The following is a 21,943-nucleotide window of genomic DNA, read 5'->3' as shown; positions in this document are numbered from 1 at the left end:
TCAGGATGAATATAGTATATACTCAGTGGTTTAAAAAAAAATTAGCTGTACTTTTATGAGTGGTAGAGAAAAGGAAACATGCTTAATAAGCCTAAACAACAATTGCATATTTGCATGTCCTTAATTCAACAATGAGTGTGAAAATGTAAAAATACATGAATATAGAGTTACTTAAAATCTACCTCTCAACTGGCCTTAACCCTATCCACTTGATGATGAGTCAAATCTTCCGAGTACAGAATACCTGTCGGGGAAAGGAGACGTCGAAGAGCTATAGCAAACCGAGACTGCAAAATGAATAAGGTTAGAAAGGTGAATGAATTTAGAGGTTATTTATATATGCAGCAGGTTTAATTACCCATTGGAATCCTACAAGACCAAACCAGCATCCAACCAAACCAAATTGTCTAGTGCTTGCAAACTGCCAAATCAAAAGCAAGTCATTAATTTACCACCATCACCATGCACATGAATAGAATAGTTGTTCCGGGAAACTGCAATTTTTTTAAAAGATCGTACCCACAAGAAAAGAGCACCTAGGGAGAAACATCCGCTCATTGATAAGCTAAGGAATTTCAGATCTCGCCCAGCCTGAATCACACGATTAAATTTTTTTTTTTTTCTCAAACGAGTCTAATATATGGCTATTTTCAAAGATTTTAAAAGGCATACATACCAACAATGTACCCTCAAGACTGTGAATACCAGGTGTCACACACAATGCCATGAAGTATGGAACCAAAACCTTGCGCATCTGTACAAAAGATACCAAGATGACCTTTAAATCCAATAGGAAAAAATAAAAACTGAAAGAGAATGTGGAAGAGCAAGCTAACCTCCAATATGACTTCTGAATCTGGCGAGAACATTTGAGGGAACAACAAGGGAACTAATAATCCAACAGAACCCAATACTAATCCACTCGATAGTCCAATGATCACCAGAGATTTTAATAATGTTCGAGCCTGCATGTTATGTCACAATTCTCTAAACATCAGTTCATTAATTGACAAGGCTAAAACAGCATTGAAACAAAAAACACCTTCACCAAATCTCGTTTGATTCCATATAACAGCTCCGGCATAAATGATTGAGCAGTTTGGGAAAGAGGTTCACCCCATACAGCACACATGCCGAAGATTTGACTCATAACCTATCATTGACACGATTTATTTTGTTTCAGTTTTTGTATGTGGATACAAAACGTTTGCAAATAAAATTTAGTAGTTAAAAAAGGCAACAGAAGCATATACAGCAGCACCAACCTGATGAGCAGCTATAGTAGTTGTGCCCATGGATGTAGCAAAATATATAATGAGTGAATAAAAAGCCACCTGGAAATATCCTTAAACGTCAGATGCCAACCAATCACAACACGCAAGCAGATAGAACAGAAAATATATATATATATATATATGTTACGAACCTTTGAAGACATTGTAACAAATACTGGAGCAGCAAGCATAAGTATCTGGAAAAGCTCACTAGAGGATGGAACAGTGATGAGAAATGCATTGAAACCTTTCTTGTTCAGAGCTTCAATCATCATATAGGCTGCAATGATCTAAACCACAGTATAATTAGTAAGTGGCAAACATAGGAGAAATGAATTCCTTAACGAAAGCAAATTAAGATGAAGCATAGATATATATATTACACCTGTGACACCATTGTTGCCCATGCTGCTCCAGCAATGCCATAACCTAAGAATGTGCAGAGAATTACATCCCCAATGCCATTTACTGCACTCGCAACAGCCAAAGCTTTTAAAGGTCCCCAGGAATCCTTCATCCCAAGACTAAGTAACAGAGGGAACTCAAATAAGCACAACTGGGTATAGAGCTCAGAAATCTAGTAACCAATTAAGATAAAGTATATTCCAACAATACCAACTGAGGCAATATGTAATCATTGAGAACTAAATCATATGTCTACCTACTAAGCATAAGATTATGAAACTGTTTGACGAAGAAGATCATGTCATATAGAATAGTTTACCCCACAGACAGTGGCTTCGTATAACATAATGCTGCCATTGGACTATGATTTTACTGGTCAAGACTTGATATGACACTTAAATTCTGTATAACAACTTTAAAGGAATCTACTAGCTAGCCCTGATGATGTTATGCCTCAGTTAAAAGAGCTATAATTCTCTACGTACCCAAGACTAGAATAACTCTATACATCTCTTGATCAACTCGTGGCAGTATCACATGCAACTTAAAAACTGCAAGAGAAAAGGGATCTGGCCTAAAAAACAAGGCGAGAAAGGTGCACACATCAACAATCATATTAGTTTGTACCTTGCACTTTGAGCAACCCATCCAACAAGTATAGCTGGCCATGCTAACCCTCGAATCTATCAGAAATTCAAGATAAGCTATGTGAGGATTTGGTAAAAGACAGCCATCTCATGTAGGATTTGAGAAATTCCCAACACCCTAGCTCTTAATCCAAACAAACTAATTTCAGTTTACCAGCAAACTCTAGACTACTATGATCATGTGCTTGTCACTTATATTACTTACTGCTATCTATCTATCCCTTTAAAGCTAGCTTTATTTTCCCCATGAACAAGGAGTAAAAATATTAGAATATGTTTGGTTAGGACGGAATTTAAATTATAATTGGAAACTGGAGTCCAATCCCATATCATTTGTTTGTTTGATGACTTAAAATAAGGAATTGGAATTATAATTGAATGTTTATGATTTTTTAAGTTTCAGTATGTCCTTCACATTTCAGAATTGCAATTTTTCCAAACATATTAATTGAATTCCAATTCTAATTCTAACTATACACATCCAAAGATATCCTTACAGAAATTAGACAGTGAGTATCGTTGAAGGCGGACAAACCTGAACATATGTGTTTGCTGCGGGTACCATATGCACATTCTTGGGACCAATAAAAGCTGCAAATGGTATTCGCCAGAGTTTATTTTACACACTAGAATAACATTACACATGCAATTTTATCTTAACAAATCCTGATAAATATATTACAAGTTAGCGTCCATGCTCCCAAGACTTTTGTATAAATCAGCATGATCACACCACAAGCCAACCCAATGAAGAGCAATGTGGAAATCTGGTGCTGCACTCCCTCTTTATCCTGATAAAAAACTGTGCTATCAAGATCTTACATGTTGGCTGAAATTTGACAGATAGAAAACAAACCTGTCTGGCAAGGGAAGTAGCCACCAAATTGGAAGTAGCAATCGAAAGAAACATGAAAATATAAGCCATGTAATCGCAAACGACAGTAGCAGGTCCTTGTGGTACACGAGAAGAACATAAACTCAAATCAATTCCATGAATTCTGAAAATATATACATATAAAAACATTACTTACCTAAAGCAGCCAGCTCAAGAGAACTTCCCTGACCAATCACAACAGTATCAATAAGACTCATTAATGGTCCACATATCCACAATCCAGCAGCAGGTCCAGAAAACTTCAGAATTTCAACCATTTGATCCCAAATGCTTACATTTGCATCGAACTCTTCAATAATTGTTTCTGATTTTACTTCGTCAAGTGGGGAGACGGACGCGATAGTCTCCGTGATTTCAGTAAAGCGCTCACACTCTTCATGTAGAACTTCCTCCTTACGGCCGATACATTGAGTAATCACCCGTTTGCCTCTTTGATTATGGGACAAAATTGGAATATTTAGGAGATATGATGAAATGCGGAGCTTGCAATGTTTGCTCTGGACAGATAAGCGAATGTGAGAGTTGTTGATTATAGGAGGAGTACATAGTTGATTCAATTTAGGGTTTCGAACTAGTATATGAGAATCTCTACATGGGGTTCTAAGATTCATGCTTAACAACATAAATTCCGACCGAAGTCAACCGTAAATTAGCGAACAAAGAACGGGGAGAGAGAAAAGCTTAAAGTAGTTTGGCTAGAAATTATTTTGATGTTCTTCAGATTTGTGTTATTTAAATAAACTTGTTTTTTTAATCTAAAAAATGTTGGCATTCCCCGGAGAATCGAATTAGATTGGATACTTAGAGCTACTTTAGTGGAGTTTGTATTATTTCAATTATTTCAATTATTTCGTTTATATGGTTATAAAATGTTAGGTAACCAAAAAAATACTTCAAAAGATTAAATAAAAAATATTTAATATTATGTTGATAAATTAATATATATATATATATTAGAAAAAGAGAATTTGAAAATGACTTGACAAAAAAAAACTATTTTATTTTTTAAAGCAATTCCGTCCATTCTCTTTGTCATTCCCTATCCTAAATTCAATGGGTGACATTGAAATAACTCCTAAATTCTCTCCACTTTCCCTAGTCTTAATTTATATATATATTTAAAGATGAGTGATAGGGAAGAAATTTGTGAGAGATAATAAAAGAAGGAATGATGTATAATGTATCAATTGTTGTTAAAAAAAAATAAATTTTATTATTTTTTCGATTTTCCTTTCAAATTCTATCTCACATATTCTCTTCCCTAATTATTTCTCATATTATGATTAAATAAAAATTTTAAAAAATTAAACAATTAATAATTGTCTACAAGATTTTACCCAAAACCTTAAAAAGCTATAAAAAAAATTATATATTTAATATTTTTATTTAATAATTTTTATTTTTAAATAATAAAATATTTTGAAATTATAATTTTATTTTGATACTTTTTAATAATTTTTAATAAGATTAATCATTTAATTTATAAATATATAATCTATTAAAAATTTTAATAATTAAAATCAATTATAATTTTGAATAAAATATTTGTAAACAATGAGTCAAAGTAAAGATACATATTTTGGCTTGCATCTAATTTCAGTGAGAATTTTATCAGAAATAACACACTAACTAAAAAAATAGATTTGGATAGACATTGAAGACTTCTAAAAATAACACCTAACTTAACTTTATTTAATAAGGTGTAATAATGTCCCCGAAAAATTATTCAGATCACGTCATCGCATAAATTCTCGAGAAGACGGGTTTAATCTCTTATTTCTATTCATGCATAAAAGCATATCATTAGACATGATTTCCTCTCCGTTTAATCTTCTTTTATACCTGATACAATTAACAAAATCACTAAACCAAATGTCAAACATATCTTTAACCGATGCATCTCTACAATAAAAATATAAATAAGATTGGAGAAAACATTCGTCAAACATTTACCATTACATCATGTGTTGTCCAAAAAACTAATTGAACTTTCATCACTAAAAATAAAATTGAATGCACTGATAAACCTTTCAAGTGGTATAAATCACCCGAAATGTTGCATCGATTTCAAGGGTTTATAAAATTTCTTGATGAATCAACCAAAATTATCTAACCATATTTACATTTAAAAATACTCTTTTGTTCAAATAGTAATAAACATTTATTACCAATTGAAGACTTTGTTAAAATAAATAAGATCGTGAATTTTGAACTCTATTATATTTCATTTAATCTTTATTTTGAACTACTTGAATGAGAAAATGATAAATACATATTGAAGAAAGATCCAATGTATCAAATATTTATGCATTCGAGAAAACTTATCTAAATAAAATCATGATTATTAAGGATTTATTGGGTATCATTAAGCATAGAAAAAGGCAAGGTCCTTCTTCCCTCATTTAGGTATCACTCTTTTTTTTTGGTAATTTTTTTTCCTCATTTTAAACTTTATTGGAAAGAATGATGTGGATATTATTGTTGACTTCTTGGATATATTTATGATCTTTGTACACTTTCACCTACATTGAAGAGCCTAATCTTAAACATGAAATTGATAATAAAAAAAAATAAAAAAATCATCTGATTTCTAATTGGTGAAATATGGCAGATATGGGAAAAAAGAATTGACTAGATAAAAGTGCATTTGGCTAAGTTTTAGCAATATCCAACACAAGTAAATGAAAAATGACCCTTACTCTTTAAAATAAGGATAGTTCAAGATGTAGCATGTAGACTTGATCATCATACCAACTCATTCGGATGAGTTCGTTTATAGTCTTAATGAGGATAAAATGCCTAGATTGCATAAAGATATAATGTAGAACAAATGTGATTAGTATTCACATAAACATGATGAAAAATTTTACAACTTTCAAACAAGTTTGTCTTATTATTTATGTATTACATATATTTCAAGACGATTAATATATTGTTTTATGTTTAGTAGTTGGAATCTCTTTAATTATTTAAATTTTAAAAACAAGTTGTTAAATTAAAAATATATATATATATATTGTATTGAATTCGTTATTTATGATTACATAAATTATGTATATCATATTGATATTATAATTAACATATAAATAAATAAATTAAATAATATAATATTTATATTATCACAATTTATAATATTATGATAATTATATTTTACAAAAATATTATATTATACTCTAATATCCTCACTCAAACTCACGATTCAACAACAATAAGCATTGAAAGTTTGACAGTCAGAAAATGAAAGCGCGAACAATAAAAAAGTTACGCATCATTCTTAATCTTCTTCTATTCCTTTCTCTTCATTCTCTTCTCTCTTATGCCCAATCCATTGACCATCCACCAAAAAAAATATTTCTTTTTCGATTCAGACCAACCAACATTAATAACCAAACCAAAATTAATCAAACAAAACTTTACAAACATAGGAAAAACTCAAACCAAATTCAACTCTCTATTCTCAACAACAACCAAAACCAAAACCAAAACTAAATCAAACCAAGTTTCACAAACATAGGGAAACAACAAACCAAATTCAACTTCCTATACTCAACAAAACAACCAATCAAACAAAGATTAATCAAACCAAGCTTCAAAAACTCACTTCCAATTTCCTCTCCTCCAATAATAATAATAAAACCAACATTCGTCTAAACCGGTTAATTCAACCAAATCAACCTTCGATCCGTCCAAGTTACCCTTCTCACTTAAAAACAAAACAACCAAACTCATTTCCACCAAGTTACCAAAATCCCCAATCCAACTAAACGAAAACAAATTCACTCAAATGAAATCCAAAACCCCAGATAAGTTGTTTAAGACGACCGACAAAAATAATAATAATACTAAATAAATATTAGATCCCTCCATCAATGGCTAATGTAACTATTGATGGAGTCAGCGAAAGACTATCACTTGATTAACTCAATAACGATAACCTCGCTCTGATACCATGTTAAACTAAATAGATAAATATTGTATTGAATTCGTTATTTGTGGTTACATAAATTATGTTTATTATATAGACATTATAATTAACATATAAGAAACTAAATAATATAATATTGATATTATTATCATTTATAATATTGTGATAATATCTTACAAATATATTATATTATACTGTAACACAAATATCTTTGAAACTATAATTATATTTTAGATAATTTTTTTTTATTTTTTTTTATTTTTATATATATATTTTTAGATTTGTTATTAGGCTTAAAAAGATGAATACATAAAAATGTAACCATTATCACTCACATTAACACTTGTACAACCTTATGAATTCCAATTTAAGTAAATAAATAGTGGGTTGGGAATCTTCAACCTATTGTAACAGATATCTATTACTAAGGTTCAATCACTTAGTTTTTCTAGCTTCTATAAACATAACATATACATCTATTTATTGGTTTTACGTCTCTATTTATCCTTTATAAAAATATATTATTTTCTACTTCAAAATGCATTTTTGTTTTATTTTATTAAGACTTAAGTTATTTTTGAAAGACTACAAGATCTCTAACATATTCATCCTCAAACTTTGTTTCATTTCAAATTTTCTATGATTTTAAACTAAATATCTTTGCGAAAGTTGGTTTTTTTGTCTTATTTTAAGCAACGATTCTTCTTTTAAATAAATGTTTTTTGAATTGTGTTTTTCTTTTAAGATGACTATTTTTTATGATAGATTTGTTATCCATTAATTAAAATGTGTTTGTTGGACGATACCGTTGAAAGGAGATGACGATATTTTGTCAAATGTGACACAATCAACCATTATCCAATTACAAATATTGTTTTTACTAATGTGAATGAATGTCATAGGAAGTTGACCGATTGAGTAAGCTCATTCATTTTATTAGTTTAATTAATTGGTTGAATATCAACTCAACTCTTACGGTTATATAGAATATTCTAAATAAAATGCTTATATCTAAACTTATATTAAAATTAAAATTTACAATGCATCATAATTTGTACATATGTGAAGTTTAAACTCCAACCTCCACCGTCCTGATCATCCATGATCAATAATGTAGACACGTGTTCTCCATTCATGAATAATATAAATACGTGTAAGTTTAATCTACGACACATGCATTTTATAAAAGTCATTTAAGTTTTATTTAATGTATTTAATTCTACTTTAAATGTATCTCTCTCGTTCGGCTAGTCCTCCTTTCTATCTTATCTCCATGTTTCTTGTTTGTATTTTTTCTTAAAAAATTAATCAAACATTTTATATTTTTTATCTATCTAAATACATTATTTTTTATTTTCCTTCTGTTTTTTTTAATATTAATATTTATTCTTTATAGTTTAAATTTAATATTCACTTAATTTATTTATGATCACTTAAATTATTTAAAAAACTTTTTAATATATAGTTAATAAATTTTAAACATATAATTATGAAATTAATTTATTTTTGTAATGTATTATCAAATTTAACTTTTCACTTCATAATCAATTCAATTCAAATTATTAATTAATAGTGTTAATTTTTTTTATAAATAACTTCCCTTATAATAAAGAATTCAAACAAACTCATTATATTAGATTTTTTTGTTTGAATTTAATTAGATAGATTGTTTAACATGCAACCTAAATTGAATCCTATCACAATATATCATGCTTTGTGAAATGTAAAATATGAGTTTAACTCAATTTTTAGTTAAGCATTGTTAAATACTTGAGAAATATTGTCAATATATTCATTTAATATTTAAGTTTTTAGTAATGTATTTTATTTTTATTATTTAATTTAGTATGATTCAATTTTAATTATATATATATATATATTAATTAAAAAGAAAAATATTTAAATATATAATTAAAATTTAAAATTTTTCATAATTTGTGTTACAAGAAATAGTAAAAAATTAAAAAGGGTCAACAATACTAAGATAGAAGTATAAAAAGTTGAGTGTTTTAGAAAAACAAACGGAAAAATTAATAGAAGAAAAAGCCGAAAATTTTGAATTCAAATTAGTGCCAATTATTTTTGTATATATACTGTAGTCAAGAAAAGAGTTCTCTCATCAAACATTGCTTCTCTCTCTTGCAATATAGAATCTTCATCTGATTACTTACCGATGGAAGAATCCTCACCTGAATCTATGAAGTTGTGGGAGAGGGGAAGAAAACTCGGCGCCGGCGGTTACGGTTTTGTTTATCTGGCGCGTCCTTTGGCAGGACATCCTTTGCTTCTCTCTGACCCATTGTTAGAAATCATGGCAGTAAAATCGGCCAAGTACACATCATCCTCTACTCTCCGTCGTGAAAGTCATCTTCTCAAGAAGTTCAGCGACTGCCCTTACATCATTCGTTACTTGGGCTGCGATTCCACCGTCGAAGAAGACGAGACTTTCAGGAATATCTTCATGGAATACGCCCCTGGTGGAAGCTTGCACGACCGGATTAAGTCGGCTGCATATAGGGGCACAAGAATCTCTGAGATCGAAGCAAGAGAAGTCACAGAATGTGTCTTACATGGTTTACGGTTTATCCATTCTAAGGGATATGTTCATTGTGATATAAAAACAGACAATATTTTGATTGTGAAGGGGAAGGCTAAGATTGGAGATTTGGGTCTTACAATTAAGGTGGGGAAATACCCTGGGAAGATCATAGGGACTAGTAACTATATGGCTCCTGAGTCAATTCAGTCTGGTGAGTACATGAGTTCAGTGGATATATGGGGATTGGGTTGCTGTCTGTTTGAGATGATCACTGGAGTAAAGAAATGGAGACACATGAATGAAGATGAAATTCAGGGAATTATAGAACGATCTAGAATGTCCAACAAAGCACAACTTTTCTGGAGGAAATGTATTGTTGAGGATCCGAAGAAAAGATGGGATGCCAAAATGCTTCTTCAACATCCCTTCATAGTTGATCGTCCTAAGGTGGGTGCAAATCAAAAGTTTCGCTCTTAAGGTGGGTGCAAATCAAAAGTTTTGCTCTGTTTACCAATAAAGAGCGGACAAAGCTTGACTAGAATCGAACATGTTTTTCTCTTAAAGAACCAATTTTATCATTTTTCAAATTATTATTATTAAAATGAAAAAAAAATGGATGGATTATTGTATTATTGGAGAATATCATACCTATGAATTTGTGAACTACTTGAAATTTAATTATAAATTGAAACTTTGGTAAAAATGTATCATGATGTAATTTTTTTATTGTGACCTATACCATGTGTGACCTATATAACGAGTCAATGACAAGAGAAGAAAAAGTGGGAGGTACTGATACAAAGAGGACAAATTTGCTGTTTTCAGTGCCCATATGTGTCACCTTTTAAAACTGATTTTTTTTATATTAAATGTGATTGTGAGGCTACATTAATTGTAAAATAAAAGTCTTAAGGGTGACACATATTGAAACACTGCTTATGAAAATGCATATTTGCACAGAAAGTCATTCCCTTAAATACTGTATAGGATAGAGTTGCTGGTACAGAAAGTATATCATCAAATTCAAAGGAAATGATAAGAAGAAAGAAATATGAATGAGGTGTCAAATTTAATTATAAATATTTTATTTTTATGTATAAATTTTGTAAAATGTGTTTTTAGTAAAAATAAATAAGAGTATTAATTTTTGTTATTTGCAAGCAGTGACCACAATAGTTTTGTTTTTTTAAATCATTGTGACCTTTAGACATGGAAAATCAAAATAAATGATGAAAATAACGGAAAACTGATGTGTTGGGATTTGGAATATGAGAATAATTGTGAACTACGATTTCTTCATATTCAATTATTTGTGTTATTTTGATTTTTTAAGTTTTTTTTTAAGAATCCTCTACTATTAGACATTCTTATTTTTTATCATTAAATTACTTCATTTATTCATAAAAAATATTAAAATGTATTAATTTATTTTTGTTAAATTTAAAATATAAAATATATTTTAATAATTTATCTTAAATAATAAAATAATGTTTTTAAAAAAAAAATGAAGACTAAGGTAGGTGACAAAACACAAAATCTTTTATTCTCAAAATTATAATAGCAAATAATCCATTTTTTTTTTAATTTAGAATATTCTTTTTAAAACATGGTCTTATGAGTTCGAGAAATTGTATCCTTACAAATATAATTTCAAATTTTAATATTGAGACCATATAAACAAAAATCTTAACAAACAAATATGAAACATGTTAGAAGAAAAGTTCTAATATTCATCCTTACAAACCTAATTTTGATGTCAATTTTTATTATGAGATAAAAGATAGAAATTGAATAAATATTGATAGGAAAGTTTATGAATAATATATCATCATCTCTTGGAGTTTTTTCAATTTGGGGTTATTTTAAAAACTTAGAGAGAGAAAAATAATGATTGGTAATGATTTTGAAGAGGGAATGATTAATTTTTGATAAAAATACTTAAAAGGTATTGATATATATAAATAAAATAAAAAATAATAATTTAAAATAGAGAGTATTTTAATATTTTGATTAATGATTTGAGTAATGTGACAGATAAAAAGGGTGAAATGATATTTAATTTTGTATAATTTTTTTATTTTAAAATTCATACCGAACAAAGCTTTAATATTGATATTAGATTGAAAATATAAAAATACTAACTTTAACAAATAAAATTAAGGTTTCAATATTTTTACAACTTACTGTTGTCTCTCTCTAATTATATATTAACTTTATAAAAATAAAATTAAGGTGTTAATTATATATATATATATATATATATATATATATATATATATATATATATATATAATTGAATTTAGATTATAATTAGTTATTTTTAATTCAAATCACTTATACATTTAAAATTATATATATATATATATATATATATATATATATATATATTTAATATTTTATCATAATAAATTTATTGTAAAATCATAAATATTAAAATATTAATTTTTTTAATTTTATTAATGATTTTGAAAGTATGCTAGTTTCTTATATTAAAATAAATTATAATTTGTTTTTTTTTGTTTTTGTTTTTTAATAATATTAATAAATATAATTTATAATTATAATAGTTAAAATGAATCAACATATCATAATATAATATTTTTAAACAATGATTTTATTAAAAAAATCATATTAAAAAAAATAAATTATAATTTCAAAATATTTTATTATTTATTAATTTAAAATTAAATGATTAAGTTAAAATATTAAATATTTATTAAAATTAATATATTTTAATCAAATTATATTTTATAAAGCCACTTCTTTAAATAACTCAAAACCAAACAACCTATTGAACATTTAGAATCTGAACTTCAGTTTTGTTTAATAATAATAATTAAGAATAAATATGACATCTTATTAGTATAATCAATCCTCCATTATAAAAAGAGACTTACACAAACACAAAGTAAATTTTTTTATGAAAACTCCAAGATAAACATTACCCAATCACTTGCATATTATTTCATAATAAAAATAATTTAATATTTTATAACAAAAATAATATATTTTTAAATGACTGGAGTAGAACGAGAACTACATTCTTGTACATATTAAAAAAAATATCTCTGTAAAACGGAGATGCGATGTATCAATTCTCATACATCTCGCATACTAAGCAAGTGCTCTACATGATGCTGGGTATCGATCCTCATACCTTCCACATGTTAAGCGAGCTACTGAACTACATTCCCATATATATTCAACTAACTTCAATAATATCATTGAACCCTCCTTATGAAGGCTAATATTGACATTGGGGATTAAGTCCCCTTAGAACATATTTTGATTATATGAACATGAGTTTGTTTATTTCTCTATGACAATTAATTTTGTGTTTGTGGATAAAGGTTATGACATTAAAGAAAATATTTTTTTTTTAAAGAAAGTAACACTAAAAATATTTATTACCCAACCACTTTCATAATACTTCATAATGAAAGTAATAAAAAAAAATTAAAAATGGTTGAAAAAACAATTAACTACCTCCATCAACTTTACAAAATGAATCTAAAAAATTATCATTATAATTGATATGAACACAACTACAAGAAAAACTAACTATTAAATTCTTGCTTGACTCAATTGTTTGTATAGTAGAGATGTGGGGTATCGATTCACATACATTTCACATGCTAAGCGAACACTCTATCTCACTCACATCCACATACCTATTCAACTACGTACATCTAACAAGGTCATTTAAACCTTCTTTTTAGGGCTAATTTTGACATTGAGTCACCTTAGAACAACTTTGATTATATATGGACATGGATTCTTTTTTTGTTTTTCTATGACAATTGATTTTTTTGTTTGTGTAAGAGATTATGACATTATATAAAATTATTTTTAAATGAAGTAATATTTAAAAAAAAATCATTACCCAACTACTTGCATAATATTTCATAAGAAAAATAATAAATAATTTTTTTTTAAATGATCGAGAAAATAATTAATTCACTCCACCAACTTTCCAAAATTAATTTGATAAAACGTTGTAATAATAACATTATCAATGATATACACGACTACAAAAAAAAATAACTATTTAATTAATGATTTAACTCAATTATTTGTTAAGTGGAGATGTGGAGTCGTATCTCTAGCATGTTAAGCGAGCGCTCTACCATCTAAGTTATATTCTCATATCTATTCAACTTACTCCAATAGTGTCATTGAACTGTGCTCAATGAACTGGTGGTCTACCCCGTGCCTAGTCAAAGGGTCCCTTAAGCCCGTTTGTTTGATTACTTTTATTTTTTATGTTTTATTATTTTAAAGGCTTCAAATTATTTTTAAAATTTTAACTATTGAATTCATGCTTTGACTCAATTGTTTGTAAAATGGAGGTACGGGATATTCAACTACCTCCAACAATGTCATTTAACCCTCATTTTTAAGGTTAATTGTTTGTAAAGTGGAGATGTGAAATATCGATTCTCGATTATCGTACCTCACGCATGCTAAACGAGCGCTCTACCATCTAAGCTACATCTCCATACCTATTCAATTAATTACAACAATGTCATTTAACCCTCCTTTTTAAGGCTAATTTTGGCATTAGTGATCAAGTCTCTTAGCAATTTTTGATTATATGGTCATGGATTTTTGTGTTTGCCTATGAAATTGATTTTGCATTTGTGTGGAGATTATGCCATTATAAAAAATTGTTTTTAAAGGAAGTAACATTAAAAAAATAATAATTACCCCACCACTTGCATAATATTTAATAATAAAAATTATAATATTTTTTAAAATGGTCAAAAAGAACGATTAATTCCCTTCATCGACTTTTCAGAACGAATATCAGAAAACGTCATAAATAAAAAATTTAAAAGTATAATATATAAGATTGAATAATGAAGATACTATGTGTTTGAGAATGTATATTTTGTGTATAATTACAATTTACTAGAGTATGAATTTATACAAAGATAATAATTAAAAAATTAGAATATGTAAATATTTTTTATCAACTTAAATGCTAGAAGATGAAAATCAAAAGACTCAAATATATTACTCTTTATTTTTAATTATTGAGATTTTAATACATCTTCAAACGAAAGGATGGAGACACACCGTGAGTTTATTACATAATAAAGAAAAGAAATTTGATGCAAGTCTTTGGGTGAGGATGTTGGTAGTATGATCATTAGTAGTAGGTATGTATCGGATTAAGAGATTTTTTAGAAACACATTCATGAACAAAGTGAAAATCAATCTCTACATGTTTTGTAAGAGCACGAAAAATTGGATTGACAAAGAGGAAAATAACACCAATGTTGTCACATCATAGAGTGGGAGATTGAGGTTGAGAGATGCAAAGTTCACGTAGAAAGGATTGAAGCTAGATTAGTTGAATAGTGGAATGAGCTAGAGCTCGATATTTAGACTCGATACTAGACCGTTCAACAACCTTTTATTTTTATGAATTCCAAAGGATAAGATTGTGACAAAAAAATCTACAATAGCTAGTTGTGGAGCGACAATCGTCCGAAAAACTAACACAATCAAAGTTATAAAAGGATGATAGATCGAGAGAAGGTGTTGAACGAATGAGGAGTATGACTAAGATAACTGAGTATTCTTTTCACTACGGACTAATGAGTGGTAACAGGAGACTGCATGAATTGGCAGTCATAGTTGACAAAAAAAATGCTAGTTCAAGTTGAGTATGCGTCAAATATTGGAAAGCACAAAAAATATTGCAATACAGAAATGGCTTAGGGAGAGTGTTGTCATTATGTCAAGACAAAGACAAAGATGATCCATAAAAGATTGGAGTATGAAGAGATTTTGAGCTACTCATATTGGCTCGGAGAAAAATATCATTGATATATTTTGATTGAGAGAAAAAAAATATTGGAGGTGGATCGATGAGCTTCAATCTCGAGAAAATAGTGTAGTGGACCTAAATTTTTGAGAGGGAATATGTGATTAAGTTGAGAGATGAAGGATGAGATGTGAGATGAGAAATTTTCAGTGAATATAATATTAATAAAGATGAATCATTTTAAAAATTTTGAAACTAATAGAAAGAATTGTTGATTTCAAGGTAATATACCATTCGCGAGGAGTTTGCTTGAATCCATAGAGTGATTTATGAAGTTTGCACACGTGATTAGGATAATGAAGATGAGTGAACCAAAGAGGTTGAGACATAAAAATATTCGTGTAGAGTTCCATGTAAGAAGACATTGGTGACATCGAGTTGATGAATAGACCATTGATGAATGACGACAAGTAAGAGGATGGTTCAAATGTTAATTAGTATAATTTACAATTTGACTGATTGTTTCCAGATAGGAAATGTTTTTAAAGGGACTGATGAATAAATCATTATTGCATACTATTGAATTCATGTTTTAACTCAATTATATCAAAAGTGGAGATACGGGCTATGAGTAGGATGATTGATTGAAGGTGAATTTCTTTTAAAGGGAAATAGTTGCGCATCAAAAGTGACGTGACTCGAGAGAGAGATATTCTTTCGAAAGGAATGTGTAGACATCGATAACTTTTGTGACACGACTACAAAAAAAACTAACTATTGAATTCATGTTATAACTCAATTGTATCAAAAGTGGAGATGTTTCCAGATAAGAAATGTTTTTAAAGGGACTGATGAATAGACCATTATTGCATACTATTGAATTCATGTTTTAACTCAATTATATCAAAAGTGGAGATACGGGGTATGAGTTGGATGATTGATTGAATGTGAATTTCTTTTAAAGGGAAATATTTGTGCATCAAAAGTGACGTGACTCGAGAGAGATATATTCTTTCGGAAGGAATGTGTAGACATCGATAACCTTTGTGACACGACTACAAAAAAAAACTAACTATTGAATTCATGTTATAACTCAATTGTATCAAAAGTGGAGATGTTTCCAGATAGGAAATGTTTTTAAAGGGACTAATGAATAGACCATTATTGCATACTATTGAATTCATGTTTTAACTCAATTATATCAAAAGTGGAGATAAGGGGTATGAGTAGGATGATTGATTGAAGGTGAATTTCTTTTAAAGGGAAATATTTGTGCATCAAAAGTGACGTGACTCGAGAGAGATATATTCTTTCGGAAGGAATGTGTAGGCATCGATAACCTTTGTGACACGACTAAAAAAAAACTAACTATTGAATTCATGTTATAACTCAATTGTATCAAAAGTGGAGATGCGGGGTATCGATCCCCGTACCTCTCGCATGCTAAGCGAGCGCTCTACCATCTGAGCTACATCCCCATACATACTAAATTACCTCCAATTATTTAATTCAACCTTTCCGTTTTGGGCTTATTTTGGAATTGGGGATCAAGTCTTCTTAGACAGTTTTTTTTTATGATATGGTCAATGATTGTTTTTTTGCTTGCTTTGTGTATGAAAATTTATGACATTATAGAAGATGTTTTTTTCAATTAATTTAATTACCTATTTGTTTTTAAATTTGCACACATTATTAGGATAATGAGGATGAGTGAATCTAAGAGGTTGAGATATAAAAAATTTCTCGTGTAGAGTTTCATGTAAGAAGACATTGTTGACATCGAGTTGATGAATAGAACACTGATGAATGACGACAAATAAGAGGATGGTTCAAATGCTAGTATATTTTACAATTGGACTAAGTGTTTCAAAATAGGAAATGTTTTTCTTATTGATGAAAGTTTTTGCAACAAAAGTAGCTTTGTGATGTTCAATTAGGGTCGACCCTAGGATAAGGCCAGTTAGACGGTTTCCTAGGGCCCCCTCCTAATAGGGCACAAAAAAAACACCAACAAGGTTTGATCCTTAAGTCACTATGTATTAAAATAACATCTAACCAACTAAAATATATTATTTATGTTAAAAATAATACAAACTTAATATATTTATTTAATATAACACAAAATATAACATTTAAATTAACAAAAAAAGAATAATTTTTTTATTTTTCGTTTAGGGCATCCCAATCCTCAAGGCTGCTACTGCGTTCAGTGAATCGTCAATTTTTTTTTTTAATTTTGAAAACTCGTTTGCAACCCACAATATTATGTGATGATTGATGAACAAGAGACCACATCTTATTTTGAATAAGATCATGAAACTCATTGTCATAACATAACACCATTAAGTATCTTTATTAGTTGTGGATAAATATGTGGGCGGAGAGGTGGAGATAGTGGCAAAGTTGATATTGTGAAGAGCACGAGTTTTGACAAACATTAGAAAGTTCATGTATATGAGTAGATGTATATGAGTAGGATAATTGATTGAAGGTAAGTTTCTTTTAAAGAGAAATATTTGTTCATCAAAAGTGACGTGACTCGAGAGAGAGATATTCTTCCGAAAGGAATGTGTAGACATCGGTAACCTTTGTGACACGCGACTACAAAAAAAAACTAAGTATTGAATTAATATTTCAACTCAATTGTATCACAAGTGAAAATGCAGGGTGTGAGTATAATGATTAATTGAATGTGAGTTTCTTTTAAAGGGAAACATTTGTTCATCAAAAGTGACGTGACTCGAGAGAGATATTCTTTCGGGAGGAATGTGTAGACATCGGTACCTTTATGACACGCGACTAAAAAAAACATTGAATTCATGTTTTAACTCAATTGTATCAAAAGTGGAGATAAAGGGTATGTGTAGGATGATTGATTGAATGTGAGTTTCTTTTAAAGGTAAATATTTGTTCATCAAAAGTGACGTGACTCGAGAGATATATATTCTTCCGGAGGGAATATGTAGACATCGGTAACTTTTGTGACACGCGACTAAAAAAACTAATGTTTTAAATCGATGCGGGGTATCGATCCCCGTACCTCTCGCATGCTAAGCGAGCGCTCTACCATCTGAGCTACATCCCCATACATATTTAACTATCTCCAATAATGTAATTTAACCCTAAGATAATTTTGGCATAGTCTTTTTAGACCTTTTTTTTATTATATGGTCATTGATTTATTTTTTCTTGTTTTTTATATGAAAATTATGACATTATAGAGATTTTTTTTTTAATTATTTTAGTTGCCTAACTACTTTTATAATATTTCATAATAAAATAATAAATATATTTTTTTAGAATGATCGAGAAGACGATTTAATTCTCTCCATTAATTAATAACATTATAAATGGCACACACACGACTACAAAAACACAATTATTTAACTCGTTACGTACACAATTGTTTGTAAGGTGGAGATGAATTATCTCTATCATCTAAGTTGCATCCAATACTTATTTCATAATGAAAACATTAACTGAACAAACTAGTATAATTAATGAATATAAATACAACAAACAAATGATAAACATCAAGAGATCATGTCAGCACTCAATGCTACTTCATTTTCTTTGTCAAAAGTAAAAAAGAAATCTTCTTCCACATGTGAGGCGATCTTGGCCAGCCATGGGTCGCACCACACAGTCCACATATGGTCAATCCGATCGAGTTAGCTAGCTGACTTGGCAGAGCCTTCTCCGTTGACAGACAACCAAAAAATCCCATATCACGATCACATCGAACAATCCCTGAGATGGAACCATGGCCATTAATCATCTACAACTGATCAATAAATTAAATAGAAAAATGATCATAGCCTCAAATTATTATTACCATTCCAAATTGGAATATTAATTCCAATAATACGAATGCGATACATTTGTCTGAATTTTTTATTTTTAAGGCCATGATTTATTTGTTTTTAGGAGATGGACGGGAGCCAATCAGTTTCAACCTTTGTCCGCCAGCATGGCATAAGGACTAATCAATCGTCCACATGGCAATGTATAACTGGCTGGCTAATGATAGCCTCAAACGAGACATCTTTTTGGGTTACCGAGGCAATTATAAATAGTTTGGAGAGGAAGTGAGCTTGTGGTAAAGGAGGCAGAGAAAGAAAAGATAAGATTTTTGAGCTACTGCTGCAATTGTTGCTTGTTATAACTTATCCTTTCTTATAGAGAAGAAGTAAAAGCTTCTGAAAATAACAAAAATCTTATCAATGGCGTCAGCTTCTCTCCTTAAGTCTTCTCCTTCAACTCTTCAGTCTGAGTGGATAAAGGGTCAGACCCTTCGTCAGCCCTCTGCCTCCGTCGTCCGCTGCCACCCCACGGCCGCCCCCTCTGCTCTCACTGTCCGAGCTTCCTACATTGATGAGCTCGTCAAGACTGCGGTATGTATTGGTAGTTTTAAATTCCCATGTTTGATGTTTCACTCTTACTTAATCTTGATTCTTGAATCATATTATGCAGAAAACTATTGCCTCACCAGGACGTGGAATCTTGGCCATGGATGAATCAAATGCAACCTGTGGGAAGCGTTTGGCTTCAATCGGGTTAGAGAACACCGAAGCCAACCGTCAGGCATTCAGGACCCTACTTGTGACGGTTCCAGACCTTGGAAAGTATGTCTCTGGCGCTATCCTGTTTGAGGAGACTCTTTACCAATCAACTGTTGATGGAAGGAAGATTGTCGATGTTCTTGTTGAACAGAACATTGTCCCTGGTATCAAAGTCGACAAGGTACGATGTTAAGATGAATGTTTTCTGGTTTTCTATCTTGAATTCGAAATATGATTGCTAACGCATGATGGGTTGGGTTAAATATGAGATAAAAAACAGGGTTTAGTGCCTCTTTCTGGTTCGAACAATGAATCATGGTGCCAAGGTCTTGATGGTCTTGATTCTCGCTCTGCTGCTTACTATCAGCAAGGAGCTCGCTTTGCTAAATGGTATATAGAATTGAAAAACCCAACAAAATATAAACAAAGAAAGAAGAATATGAACTGACTCTTTCTACTATTTTCTAACATTAATAGGCGTACTGTTGTAAGCATTCCAAACGGACCATCTGCTCTGGCCGTGAAGGAAGCTGCATGGGGTCTTGCACGATATGCTGCTATTTCTCAGGTAAGAAAAGATCGATTTCCAATCCAAGAATATGATGGGTTTGTGGGTTATATAAATTAATGTTATAACTGAATATGCAGGACAATGGTCTGGTTCCAATCGTTGAGCCAGAGATCTTACTCGACGGAGAACATGGAATCGACAGGACATTCGAGGTTGCCCAAAAGGTTTGGGCAGAGGTGTTCTTCTACTTAGCCGAAAACAATGTGACATTCGAGGGAATCCTTCTCAAGCCAAGCATGGTCACTCCAGGAGCAGAGTGCAAGGAAAGAGCCACACCCGAGCAAGTCGCATCCTACACCCTTTCACTCCTCAAGCGCAGAGTCCCACCGGCCGTTCCAGGCATCATGGCAAGTATCTTTTTAGGGTTTCGTTGTTGATAGAAATCGTTTTCTAACAAAAAGATTTGATCTTTTTTGTTTGTGGCAGTTCTTGTCTGGAGGGCAATCGGAGGTGGAAGCTACCTTTAACTTGAATGCAATGAACCAGACACCGAACCCATGGCACGTATCGTTCTCGTATGCTAGGGCTCTTCAGAACACTTGTTTGAAGACGTGGGGAGGACTCCCGGAGAACGTGGCGGCGGCTCAGGAAGCGTTGCTGGTGAGGGCAAAGGCTAATTCCCTTGCTCAGCTTGGGAAATACACTGGCGAGGGAGAGTCGGAGGAGTCCAAGAAGGGATTGTTTGTTGAGGGCTATGTTTACTAATTTCGTCCACCTCTTTTAACTGTTTCCATCTTTTAAGAATGTTCCATATATTAGATTCATTAATGGAAGGAAGGAATGAAGGAAGGAGACGTTTTTAGCAGAAAAAAATAATAATAAAATGGAGGAAAGGAGAAGAAGATGTTGAGGATCATGAGAAGGATGCAGGTTTTCGATCCTTAATTTGGTGTGTCTATGCTTAATCATAGCCGTACGTTTCCTTTTTGTTTTGATTGGTGTACTATTCTACTAGAAACAATAATATAATAATAATAAATATTATTTTGATTATCCCATTATTTAACTTATGTTTTTTATTTTCAATGACTTGTTTGGAGCAACATCACCTAAAAACAAATTCATACACTAATCATATATCATTCATAATTAATTATCTCTTTTATGTTTATGTTCCAAGAAAAAAAATGTTGAGGAAAACAAATCAAATTTGTCATATGACATGGATTATTGCTTGTAAAATACTTTCATCAACAAGTTTGGTGGAGTCATCATTATGATAGACTATCCTTTAAAAAAAATCATTCACTTTTAAGTGACAAATAGATACAAAGCACAAAGGAGGAATTTCATTAGGAGAAGAAATAAATTTATAAACAAATGGATTTGAGTAATTTTGATAACCTTAAGTT

General features: G+C 30.3%; 3 protein-coding genes and 1 non-coding gene across 4 annotated transcripts; 2 read left to right on the top strand and 2 right to left on the bottom strand.

The window, feature by feature from the left end:
- On the bottom strand, positions 1 to 3,936 carry LOC124925560 (protein DETOXIFICATION 46, chloroplastic). Its single transcript, XM_047465595.1, has 14 exons — positions 3,358 to 3,936; positions 3,183 to 3,277; positions 3,009 to 3,117; positions 2,862 to 2,917; positions 2,307 to 2,362; positions 1,660 to 1,798; positions 1,427 to 1,564; positions 1,266 to 1,334; positions 1,043 to 1,153; positions 837 to 965; positions 677 to 754; positions 520 to 591; positions 359 to 421; positions 1 to 287 (listed from the first exon to the last, which is right to left on the bottom strand). The coding sequence occupies exons 1-14, from the start codon at positions 3,842 to 3,844 to the stop codon at positions 186 to 188; spliced, it is 1,704 nt and encodes a 567-aa protein (XP_047321551.1). The 5' UTR covers positions 3,845 to 3,936; the 3' UTR covers positions 1 to 185.
- Positions 3,937 to 9,319: 5,383 nt separating this feature from the next.
- LOC124924805 (mitogen-activated protein kinase kinase kinase 20-like) lies at positions 9,320 to 10,162 on the top strand. The gene has a single exon (XM_047464796.1). It carries the CDS (start codon positions 9,320 to 9,322, stop codon positions 10,160 to 10,162), a length of 843 nt encoding a protein of 280 aa, XP_047320752.1.
- Positions 10,163 to 16,863: 6,701 nt separating this feature from the next.
- On the bottom strand, positions 16,864 to 16,936 carry TRNAA-AGC. Its single transcript has one exon. It is a non-coding gene; the product is annotated as a tRNA-Ala (tRNA).
- A 2,616-nt stretch (positions 16,937 to 19,552) lies between these two features.
- On the top strand, positions 19,553 to 21,592 carry LOC124923932 (fructose-bisphosphate aldolase 1, chloroplastic). The gene is made up of 6 exons (XM_047463935.1): positions 19,553 to 19,852; positions 19,932 to 20,201; positions 20,301 to 20,410; positions 20,498 to 20,588; positions 20,669 to 20,938; positions 21,018 to 21,592. The coding sequence occupies exons 1-6, from the start codon at positions 19,682 to 19,684 to the stop codon at positions 21,294 to 21,296; spliced, it is 1,191 nt and encodes a 396-aa protein (XP_047319891.1). The 5' UTR covers positions 19,553 to 19,681; the 3' UTR covers positions 21,297 to 21,592.
- The last annotated feature ends 351 nt before the right edge of the window (positions 21,593 to 21,943 follow it).

This window comes from Impatiens glandulifera, chromosome 2 (genome assembly GCF_907164915.1).
Source record: "Impatiens glandulifera chromosome 2, dImpGla2.1, whole genome shotgun sequence".
Classification (NCBI taxonomy): Eukaryota; Viridiplantae; Streptophyta; class Magnoliopsida; order Ericales; family Balsaminaceae; genus Impatiens; species Impatiens glandulifera.
The sequence above is the reverse complement of the archived record's forward strand: the minus strand, read 5'-3'. Positions and strand labels throughout refer to the sequence as shown.